This window comes from Aythya marila (assembly GCF_965140915.1).
Source record: "Aythya marila genome assembly, chromosome: 1".
Taxonomy (NCBI): Eukaryota; Metazoa; Chordata; class Aves; order Anseriformes; family Anatidae; genus Aythya; species Aythya marila.
This window is the reverse complement of record NC_139042.1, coordinates 18,981,943-18,993,997: the sequence shown is the minus strand read 5'-3', so window position 1 is coordinate 18,993,997 and position 12,055 is coordinate 18,981,943. Positions and strand designations below refer to the sequence as shown.

The 12,055-nt window shown below is 47.4% G+C and overlaps 1 protein-coding gene across 2 annotated transcripts in view; it reads left to right on the top strand.

The window, feature by feature from the left end:
- LATS2 (large tumor suppressor kinase 2) overlaps positions 1–12,055 on the top strand; it is a 42,744-nt gene that overhangs the window by 23,413 nt on the left and 7,276 nt on the right. For both annotated transcript variants that reach the window (XM_082751763.1, XM_082751764.1), the window contains exons 3-4: positions 5,003–5,135; positions 8,641–10,181. In XM_082751763.1, the coding sequence (XP_082607889.1) occupies positions 5,003–5,135; positions 8,641–10,181 (1,674 nt within the window). The remainder of the gene's footprint in view (positions 1–5,002; positions 5,136–8,640; positions 10,182–12,055) is intronic.

The following is a 12,055-nucleotide window of genomic DNA, read 5'->3' as shown; positions in this document are numbered from 1 at the left end:
ATGATCTTAAGGAAAAGCAGCTGGGGGAAAAAAAAAAAAACAGTGGAGAAGTGTCACGATGGTTGTCTTATTTTTTCTTTTTCTGTAATAGCTCTGAAAGAACGTTGTGTATTAGCTGTAGGGCTAGTAAAACACAAACTAACTACTACAAAAACTTGATAAATTTCAAATGTTTTTATTTGCCTTGTTTGTATTTTAATCTTCCAGAGCTGTTTTAAATCTGGAAAGATGCTGGAAACGTTTTGAACAGCTCTTATTTTCATCTTCAAAAGATGCTTCTCGATCTCCTAATTACTTTTGTTTAACTTTCCCTCATTCCTTCCATTAGCCACAGTAAATGTGCCGTGTCCTGTGGCTTAGAGGATTAAGGTAATCTTCCCGAGCTGCTCTGTGGTGGTGGCAGCACGAGGCTTTCTGTCCTGGGACCCAGGAACACGGACACGTCAGCTGGGCAGCATCTTTGTTGCCTCCTACTCCAAGCTGAATCTGTTGGGCGTATTTCCTTACTTGAATTCAGGAGCACGAAGGGGAGAGGCCTGCAAGCAAGATCTACAAGCCATGATTGAAGCCCTAAGCTCAAACTTCCTGCGCTGAAATCACCGAAGACAAAGAATGGCTTCACCTCAAGGGTAACTTCACCACCGTGTGCAGCTCTTAGCAAAAAGCACCTTGCAGCCTGACCCCTGTTGGTACAGGGAAGGGTCGCTGCAGCAATCAGGAGAAGGAAGAGCCTTTGTGACAGGAGAAAGCTGAAGGAATGTGGTCTGTTCAGCCCAGGAGGCCAAGCAGCAGCCCTAAGGATGAAGGGGGCTCCCTGGGGATAACAGCAGAGCTGTGGAAGTTCAGTTCCCTCTGCCTTTAGTTCAGATTGTCTTCAACTGACCATACAGAATAAGAGGAGCCTACATAGCCTCATGTGCCTGGAATATTTCAATTAGGATTTCAGTTACACATAGGGATTTGTGGGCGAAATGGAGCCCCTCGTACTGGCAACCTGAAGTCAAACAAAGCAGTAGATGAAGTGTTCAACCAGAGAATAATTACGGCTAGGGAATATTAAAAGGCACAATTCGCTGCCCTGTGGGGCTGCAGTAATCCCAACGAGGCGCATTGTGCACGTGGCTTCCTGAATTTCTCAGGTTTTGCATGTTTAAAATCATGAATGAAATTTCCTACGGTGGCAGGCTATCTCTGAAAGGGTCGTAATCAATTCTGGATCATCTCTTCTGGCATGAGCCTGCAGTTTTCTCCCTTCCGGAGGGAACCTGTATCTGTTTCCTGCATCTGTTGCCCATCCTCCGTTGTGAATGGAAAGCAAGCAATTAATTTTTTGTTGCTGTTAGCCATTAATCGCCCTTGCCAAATCTTGGGAGGACCTATTGTCTCCTTCAGACACAATGTTCTTGGGAAAAAGGCTTTGCTTATTGTAACCTCTTGTGCAATCTTCCCTTGGATGATAAATCCATCTTGGCAACTGGGAGCTTTCTGAATGAGAAATGTTGCTGGACAACCCCGGAGCACAGCAAGAACGCCGGCCGCTGCCAGCGCTGGTGGAGAGCAGCCAGGCAGGAGGGTAAAACGGGGAAAGCCTTTCACGTCGCCTCCGGGGCGAGAGGGAGCCTGCCTGCTCGCACATCCAGCTAGCTGTTTACCATCAAACAAGGATTTTCCCTGGTGAGCAGCTGAGCTCGAAGGTGGCTTTCCTTCTAGCAACATCTCAAAAGGTCTTGGCGAGCTGCCTGCCGCCGGAGCAGGGATGGGAAAGCGACCGTGCAGCTCTCTGCTGCAGGTACTGGCCGGGGAGCAGCCCCTCTCCCCTTTTTCTCTGTGAACCCACAAAACTGGGATCCTGCGGAGTTGCCTCAGTCTGCAAAAACAGAGTCCCTGCACCGGTGTTCTTGGCCTGACGCTGCTTTTCCATCCGATCTCTCCAGAACCACAGCTGCCCACTGAAACCTCATTTTTAATAGCGCAGCTGTCACGTTAATTATAAAATGAGAGGTATCTGTAAAAGCTTTCCCATCACAGTTTTTCCTTCACTTTTTTTTTTTTTTCTCTCTCCACCACCAGCTAGCAGGATCTGGAAGCAGAAAGGTGCCTGGACTCCCTGCCCAGAGATGCTTGAATCCTCCGAGGGGAACACGCAGAATGCGAAGAATGAGCCGGGGCCGGGCGCGCTCTGTTCCCTCGCGGTCCGTGCGTGCTGCCAGGGGCTGGTGCTCTGCTCGGAGCTGACAGCTGGCCGCGGGCTGAGCCCAAGGCAGCCAGCAAGCAGCCTGCTCCAAGCACGCCGCGGCCCACAGTGTTTGGCCCAGTGAAAAGGAAACAAGCAGGGACAGAGGGCCCGACGCAGTGCCTTGCGCTTCGTGGAAAGCTCTGCCGGCCTCAGGGGGAACTGGGTTTGAGCCTGTGCCTGCTGGAATGTTTTGGCGTTGGATACGGCTCCAAGTGGATCTTTTACGTTTACCCTTGCCCAGTGTCTGTCCTGTTGTCTCCCCATTCTTTCTATCACCTACAGGAGCAGTTTGCAAACTTGGCACTGGTTTCTCTCCCTGAGCCCGTTCTGCTGCTTCTCACCAACAGTCTCCATCATACTCAAGTCTCTGCCCTCAACCTCCAGCTCTCCTATGAGCGTAATTGCTGACACTGTTTAATTCATCTTCTGCACTCTTTCCCCTACCTTAAACCAGGCTTTATATCGATTTCCATAAATTCCTGTTATATGTTTCTTTTTGGTCATTCTTCATTTGCTGAAAGGCAATGCAAGACTTTAGGGAAGCAGTATCACAAACAAGGGTTATTTGTCTCATGCTGTTTATGGGAGGGAAAGGCCAAAGCTATGGGATTTGGGGAACACAGGTGTTCTGCTGAACCACAAAAAAACTTACATTACCACTGGAAAATGTAAGCAAGTGCCAAGCAAACAGGGTGGGCAATGAGGAGATGCTTCTGAGAGCGGGTGCAGGCTCACGAAGACAAGAGGCTTGTCAGGGACACATCTGCTGCTCCTGAGCTCTTAGCAGCTCTCTGAGGTTCTCACACAGCCCTGAGCTGTCCTGGGCTTCTCCCCTCCCATTCTTCCCCCAGAAGTTGACACCTGAAAGCCCCATCCTGCCTGCTGGAGGCTGGGCGTGCAGCTCTGAGTGGAGCTGTTTCAATGCTGCTGTGCTGGCAGGAGCAGTGGCAGAAGATGAGAACAGCAGTGCCAACGTAGGGGAAAAGTTTGCTTTTTTTGTGTGTGATAGCATCGTTATGGTGGTGATAAAGGCAAACCTTTTAGGCTGTTTGAGTTCTGTAGTACTGACACCCCTGAGAGGGGGAGAAGTGCATTGTGTGGGCTGGTTTAGTAATCACTGAGGCAGTTGTTTACCAAGCATGTATTCTCCTGGTACCCCCTTGCAGACAAAACCAAAAAAGACAACGTGGAATCCAGCATGCAGACGTCTCGGTTTTGCACACTGAGCACGTTTGATTTAGGAGCGTGGTCTTGGGGGCCAAGGCAAGATCCAGCTGGTGTAAATGGGAAGAGTGTGAGCAGCCCAGAGGCCCTCGACAATGAGAGTGCTGAGCGCTAGGATGCGGATTTGGTAATGCTTTAGAAATGTATCCAGAAGAAGGAGGAAAAAAAAAAAAAAGAGGGGAAAAAAAAACATTGTGGGAAATTCTTTCCTTCATACATAATAGTTTTTGTTGATTTAAAATTGCCCTTAGTAATGTGTTGATGCCAGTGAAATAATTCAGCTATAGGAAATGTGAAACCAACTATTGCCTTTCTATGAATTATGAGTCATAAATTGTATGAAAAATATTCAAACTTGCTCTACTCCCCGAGCAGAACCTCTGAGTAATGGAGCAAATCCTGCTGTTTTGGGGGGAGTGGGAGGGCGCTGAGCTCAGCGCAGCGAAATGCCAAGCACCAGCACGTGGCTCCGTGCAAAGTGGGAATTGGGGTCGCCTGAGCTGCTCCCCTGCTGCTGGCAGCACGTTGCACACGCCTGCACTTCGCAGAGGCCAAGTTGGTCTCTGCTCCAGATGCCCTGGAAAAGGGGTACACGTGCTGGGGCTACCTGCGTGCTCTGCCCCCAGGAGAGCCGAGTGCCTGTGCCAAGCCACCAAAGGTCAGTGTCTGTCACCGAAGGTCAGTTTATCTCCTCTGAGATCTATTTTATCAATTGCCTCCTGGAGAAAGTATGGCAAAATTCTCAGCAACTACTTCGAGCTAGTTAATCTAGCTGAGATGGCTGAAGCTCAGTCAGATGAATTCAGCGTTCAAGCTCTGGATATCAGTTCCTCCGTCATCTCAGAAAAGACCACGCAGCCTTGGGAGGATTTGTGAATTTTACTTTCCAGCCAGAGGCTCGAGTCATTGTTGAAAACTATTCCGTATACTTAAGCCATAAGTAAGTGCATAAACAAACTGCAGGAGAGTGAATTCCTGGCTATAGACCAGGGGACACTAATGGTGTTGTGATGGAGTAGGTCAACTGGAGTATTCATTTCTGTCCCGGTTTTAGTTTTGGGGTTGTGTCTGGCACCACATTATTTTTGTGGTCTTCCCCCACTGACCCTAAATGGGGCCAGGATTTGCTCAGGAGAAAATCTTGCGGCATTTAGAAAGTTTGAAGTTGTGCTTATTGTGTGGGGACACGCAAGTGTGGCTGAGATGCTCTCAGATGCCAAAAGCTGAGTCGTTCACTCTGTTTCACCCTAACTCAAACTATGCTGCCTTTCCCAGATCTGACCCCAGTTTATTTTAAGGCTTCTTAAAGTGCAGGTTTCAATTTGATACTTCGTGAGCTACAAGAAATCGGGCAGGCGGAGTTATTTTTTTTAATTTTTGAGTTGTATGAAGCATACAGGTGTTTCCAAAATACCAGTCCATTTGGCTTCAGGCAGCTGTTACCTGGTGGGAGTTACAAAACGTTCCTATAAACGTAAGAAAGCTCATTGCAGTGCCTGGGGTTGGCCTGAGTGCCATTCACCTCTCGTTTGCCTTGTGCAGGAGATGGCAGTCCGAGCACTGAAGCAGACGGGCAGCAGGAGTATTGAAGCAGCTCTGGAGTACATCAGCAAGATGGGCTACTTGGATCCTAGAAACGAACAGATAGTGCGAGTAATTAAGCAGACCTCACCAGGTAAGCACGAACTTTTCTTGAAGTTGTGTTCTTTTTCACAAATAAGCCAGTTTTCAAAGTGGACTTGTTAGAGGAAGGGGATCAGCAGCGTTTCATAGCAGCCTTGTAGGAGGCCGGTTACATGAAGATTACCCTGCAAGCTGAACACCGCTCACCTAATCACAGCAGTTGTCCACGTGCACCTTGTTCTCCACCTTCCTAACTCAAAGGCAGTTATCCGTCAGTGCAGGACGTCTCAACCATCCCAAATTCACCCCAGGGTAAAAGCTTGTACGTGGGTAATCGCTGTGAGATGGGTCACTGCCCAGGGACTCGTTCACGTTAGCATCTGTGTAAGTACACAGTGGAAACACCTCAGGCCAAGATGGCAGAAGCTGTCTGCTCATCCTTACTAGTCTCCTTCAGCTCTGTTTCACGTAAATTAAACAGGAGAATTTGGGCTCTGCATGTGCCTGATCACAAATACCAGACCACAGCAGACAAAAGGCCTCCCAGGGTTGTTTCCATTCAGGTATTAGTACTCATGGCATGTCAGAGTGCTTTAGATCTGTGATGGGGATACATTCTAGCTCAGATAGTTTTACTTTTCTCTTCTTTCAGTTTCAGAAGGTGGCCAAGCAGGCAAATAACCACCTTCTGGCTGGCTGAACCTGCACAGTTACACTGTAGGGTTACGTGCTGCAGAGGGGATAGTGGCAGAAGGGTTGGGTGTGTTGGGGAGCTGCTGTCCGGAGCGTGTTCTGTTGGACACGAAAGCTCTCTTATGGCAGTGGCAACGTTTAAACCTTTAAGGGCTTATCCATCTGGGACCTTTCTGTACTCATAAATTGAGTTTGCCAAGTGCAAGTGATTTCCATGTGACAAATAGCTCTTGGCCACTTCAGCAGCACCCTCCTTCTTGCCTCTTGATCACATTGAAGATCTGTGTTGAGAAGGATGCAAAATCTGGAGTAGCTGTTGAGGGACATACCCAGAAATGAGAAAGACTGGGGAAGAACAAACCTATTCAGTTTACAAAGAAGAATTCCTGGGCAGGAAGGAAGCCTTCAGCAAAGCCGTTTCTTTCTTGGGGAGCCCTCTAGATAGAAATATATAGGGAAAATGGGAAAAGGGAAGGATTGCATTTTCCATGTGTTCGCTCTTGGGAATAGAGCTTCACATGTGGTTTTATGCAGAAGGCAGCTCAGCTGCTCTTTTTACCAGTCTTAGTTTTCCAGTTTTACTATTTGGGAAAGTTCTGGAAAAAAACTGGATAGAAATAATTTCCTAGAGTTTTACTCTGCAGGACGGCCACCTGACAGAAGTAGCAGTAGTGCCCAGGTTTGGTATTTGGAGAGCTCTTCTGTAATACATGCACAAATGTGGCCTCAACGGGGCTTTAAGGAGGAGTTAAAGTAACAGAATTTGTGAACTATATTTTGCTTTACATTATAAAGGCTTTGTTCCTTGAGTAAGTGAAAGAACACACCCAGTCCTGAAGAACAGACATTTCCTTTGAAAGGGTTGAAAAATCTTTCATTTGCAGTTTGACAATTTAGAACATCCTTTCGAATTCCATATATTGACCCTATGGAAATAGATTTTCAAATTACTCATTGTAGGCCTCAAGTTTTTAACTTTAAAGCTGACAAGAGTTTTAGCATACTGGCAAAACTTAAATAAAACTTACCAGACATTACAGTTGGACACAGACTATGTATAAAAGCAGTTCATCTGATGGGTATAGTTGATAAGTCTTACAGAATACACTCAGCTCTAAAATGTTTCACAAGCAAGAGATAGTTGCAAGAGTTGTCACGTTGGATAGGAAGGGGGTGGGATCATCTGCAACTATTACCTTAAAGGAGGTACAATTACCTTAATATCTAAAATTAGATCCATCTGATATAACCAAAATTGTAGTTATCTAAATATCTGCAGTTACCTTAAAGGAGGATGTGGCATAATGGGGATTGGGCTCTTCTCCTAACACCAAGTAATAAGAAAATGGCAATGGCCTCAGGTTATGCCAGGGGAGGTTTAGGTTGGACGTTAGGGGAAATTTCTTTACTGGAAGGGTTGTGGGGCGTTGGAATAGTTGGCCCAGGAAGTGGTTGAGTCACCATCCCTGGAGGTCTTCAAGAAACGTGCAGGTTTGGAGCTCAGTAGCATGGGTTAGCGGTGGACTTGTCAGTACTAGGTTAAAGGTTGGACTAGATGATGTTAGAGGTCTTCTCTGACCTGAATAATCCTACGATTGTACGCTGTGTTTGGTATCTTCACCATTATGAACATTCCTCAGCCAGACCAGAGCAGACTTGCTGGTATACAAGTCCAGGGAGCAGTTACAGGTACAGCCTTGATAACAGTGGCCTTGAGTTATCATAGGAGAAGTTGCTGCTGCTTAAGGAATTGTTGTTCTTTCAAGATTGCACCTGAAAGAACGTCGATAATTTGTCCAACTTGACTTCATTTCAAGACATTGCATTGTTTATGAAAGTGCCATTTAGTCTGGGGACAGCTTCTTCGGTGTGCAGAAATGGTGCAGAGACCTGTCGTAATGAAGTGCGTGCTCCTGTGGCCACATATATAGTAGGGCTTGTAAGTGTGCAGGGACGTGCTGTAGTGGAAATAGTTGGAAAAGTTTGCAATCCAGTGTTCAAGTTCTAGTCCTGAGAGCCTTGAGAAGGTTTTAAAAGGCAGTTGATTAGGTGTATGTAGGTCAAGCACAGGGGCAGCACAGAGTGTCTCCCGGTCTTTTTAGCACAGCCAGTGCTTTCCACACCCGCAATTTGTCCGTAGATCAAAGAACTGACGAAAAGTGCCCTTAGCACATCCAGCGTAGGAATGCTGCTATCTTGTCCCTGCGTATTCTTCGAGCTTCCAAAGAGGAGGCAGATAAGCCATATGTGGCGACACTCCGTGCCCAACACATCGGAAGAAACACAGGATAAGCTGCATGATGCCATCATTGTAAATGAAAGGAAGCAAGGAATTTGAGACTGATAGAACCGAGACACAAGCAGATCCCCAGCATGAGCAGTGAGCTCACTGTGCAGAAGACTAATTGATTTTAGTAATGTTGTCTGAAAGTTGTACTGACAGTCCTTCAGGGAGCTTTTTTTCTCCTGTTGGTGCTGTACTTAACCCCTGCTCTGTTGCTTCCTCCTCCTGTCTGTGAGTAATGCCTGGTAACACTGGTCCGGCTTTAAAAAAAACAAGGCTGAAGCGTAATCTGATGATTTCACAGTACAGGAATCCGCGCTTCTATTTTCATGATTTGGTAGAACTCCCTGATGATTCCTGGCATGAGCAGTATTTTGGGCCAGTAGCTCGTTATCAGTAGTAATTCTTGGCACCTATCACTCACTTCAAGTGTTCAGAGCGCTTAATTTAGGTTTTAGATTATTTCTTCTGTAACACATACTGCAGGCTGTGTGTGTGTAAGGATGGATGGATGAGTAACGCAAAGTAATTGCTGCACCTGAATCGCTTCCTAACGTTCTTCTGTGTTCTTTTTACAAAGGAAAGGGTATTGTGCCAAACAACGTAACCCGCAGGCCAAGCTTCGAGGGATCAAACGAATCTTTTCCGTCCTACCATCAGCTCGGTAACGCAGCCTACGAAGGGACCGGCTTTGGGGCAGAAGGCACAAATATGCTCACTGAAGTTCCGAGGCCCTACATGGACTATTTAATCTCTGCTTCGCAGCCCGCGGCTATGAACACTCCCGTGCAGCGGCCCGCCGGCGTTGGCACGCACAGCACACCAACGAGCCATCAGCAGAAAACGTACCCCGCAAACATCGAGCCTTCTGTCATTAATTACCCCGTGGCTAATCACAGCGGGCCGGCCTTGCAGCTGCAGGCCTCCCATGGCTCCAACAGCCAGCACTACAGCCGGCAGCACATGATGGTGCAGGGGGAGGCCATGGGGTACGGCGTTCAGCGGAGCCCTTCCTTCCAAAACAAGATGCAGCAGGAGGGAGGATACGCCAACCTCCCGAACAAAGGGGCAGTTGTTCAGAATAACTCTGGGCACGCATTTCAGCAGGCACCGGCGAGCCTGTATATATCCCACTCCCATCACAAGCAGGCAAGTCCTTCCTCTCATCAAATGCACGTGATATCCCGGGGTCCCGCATTTGCTAATGATTTTTCAGACAGTCCGCCACAAAACCTGTTAACTCCGTCTAGAAATAGCCTGAACATGGATCTCTACGACATGAACAGTCCTCAAGTTCAGCAGTGGCAGGCAGCAACGCCGTCGCGGCGAGATTCTTTACAAAACCCAGGAATAGAAACGTCTCCCCGGCAACACGTACCCTTCAGACCAGATGCCGCGGTGCCGAGCAGAACAAACTCCTTCAACAACCACCAGCAGCAGCCCCAGGTGACCGTGTCGATACGCCAGGTTCCTCCGGGAAAACCCGATCCTTCGATTACGTCTCCAAATACCATCACGGCCGTCACCTCTGCTCACATCCTCCAGCCAGTGAAGAGCATGCGGGTGATGAGACCCGAGCCTCAGACGGCGGTGGGACCTTCCCATCCCGGCTGGTTACCTGCCCAGACACCGGCTGTGGATGGCTTGGAGATGATGGAGCAGCACGTGCCAGCTGTCGGAGCGCCCAACGCCTACCAGCTGGAGGTGGAGTACGCCAACCAGGAGCTGCGGTGCCCGCCGCCGCCGTACCCCAAGCACTTGCTGCTTCCCAGTAGCTCCGAGCAGTTCGATATCAACTGCTTGTGCATGGGCGTCGAGCAGACCCTGCGCGTGGTCCCCAACCCCCCCTGCAATAAGGCCGAGGAGAGCAGCGAGCGGAATGACAAAAGCAGCAAGAACAACGCTAAAGCTGAGAAACCCAGCAAGGATAAAAAGCAGATCCAGACGTCTCCGGTGCCCGTGAGAAAAAATGGTAAAGATGAGGAGAAGCGAGAATCCCGAATCAAGAGCTACTCGCCGTTTGCCTTCAAGTTCTACATGGAGCAGCATGTAGAAAACGTCATAAAGACCTACCAGCAGAAAATTAACAGGAGATTGCAGCTGGAGCAAGAAATGGCTAAAGTAATTCTCCTTTTTTTTAAATCTGATGGGGTCAAGTTAATGATTACTCTCATTCCAAAATGTATAAAGGTATTCAGTACCTCCCCGTACCAGACTATTTCACTGAGAAGCCTGGATGTGCGTGTGTATGGGAGGCTGTTTAAAAAACCTGAGAGAGGAAATAATACACCTTCATACCAGAACAGTAAAATGAAGCAAAAACACCCTTAGTAGGAAAGTATTAGGTTTGCTTAGGAAAGAACTCAGAAGGCAGATTTGAGGCCAAAGTAACACTGGCAACATCCAGCTCTTGCAAAACTCTGGAAAAGGTTTTCTCCTTGCTCCAGCTCTTCCTACCTATTCCATGATAGCAACTGCTTATTCACCACAGCCACAGTTTAACTTGGCAGTAGATTCACTCTGCCATATTTTCAGATGAAACTAAAAGTTGTCTGTTGAACACATGTTAGTAATAATATCATGCAAGTAATCATGTCTTGGCCAGCTTGAAATGGCCCTGGGACCCTTGCTGGAACTTGTTCTAGAGGCAGGTCTCAGAGAGATGCACTTTGAGAGAGCTTCTTTTGTGCCTAATGGTAGCACTCAAACCCAAGCCGATTCCCTGACAGGGCTGTTTAAAACAAGGCTGCCAAGTTCTGATGGTTGCTCTGGCAGTGCTGTTTTAAATCTTTAAATGTGGATTTTTTTTTCTTTTTTTTTCCTCAGGCATGACTAGAATGTGACTAGTCTACTTTTGTATTTAAGGATAAACTCTACAGAAAGCTGTTATTAATGCATAACGGATAATTAACTACCTGATCTTCCCTAGCACAGTCAGTTTCCAGAGCTGATTAATGTGATGCTCACGTTGCTTTAGAAAACTCAGCAATTCGTTTGCTGAGGTTAAGATTAAATGAATGTGTCTCTAAAATCTCCTGAAAGGTCAATATATTTTAGTGACAGTTCATAGTGTGCCCTCACCACGAGTATAGATGATGTTGTGCTGCTTGGATTTAATGAATGTTTTCCTGAGATTGAGAACAATCTCCAGAGAAGTAAACCAGCAGCTAATTGCGTTAGTTCTTCTCTTTCCTGGCTCTCCAGCTCTCCTTCACTTCATAACTCAGACAGCTCAGCCATAAACACAAACAGCTCCTTCCCCGAGCAACCTCATCGCTGGCTGCAGTAACGCAGTGAACTCAGGAGATTTTGGCTGTCTGAATGTTGCGTTGTTCTAGCATTATCCCAGAACACAGCACACTAATTAATTTACCTTAAAACAATAAACACTTCTTTTAAAATGTGAGGAGAGTACCCCGATCCATAATAAAAACAGTATGATTAGTTTTGATTCGTTTTTTTGCCTTCGTCTGAAAATCCATCCTGCCTGTTGTGCAAGTTTCTGCAGACCTCCCCCATCCTCCGTTCATACAGATCTCAGTTTTGTACCGTGGGGATCTTGCTGCGCAGTCTGGCTGCCCACATTCATCTTCAAAGGCCTCGGCTACGGGTGTGAAATGAAAAATTCAGTCAGAACAGCAGCCTTGTGGGTGAATGCTTGGGTCTATAGCCTGCTAATCAGTCAGCTTCAGCCCCATCCACAGCCTTCCCCATTGCCTCTTCTCACCAGGCACTAATCTTCCTCTCAAAAAGCTTTTGTTGATGTCCCTCAATTCAGGGTTCAGGAACCAGGTTATTCAGAAAGAAGAGTAGGAACTGTCAGGGGATCCTGGGGATCAGCCCAGGGGCTTCTGCTGGTGGAGTCCACCAGTGGCCCTCAGGAGAGGGGATGGGCACTGAAGACAGAAGCGTGCAGGCTCTGTCTTGAAGGGTGGAGAAAGTCTGGCTGCATACTTCTTCTTCTCCCCTTTTCCACGAGGTATCTCCCTGCAGCC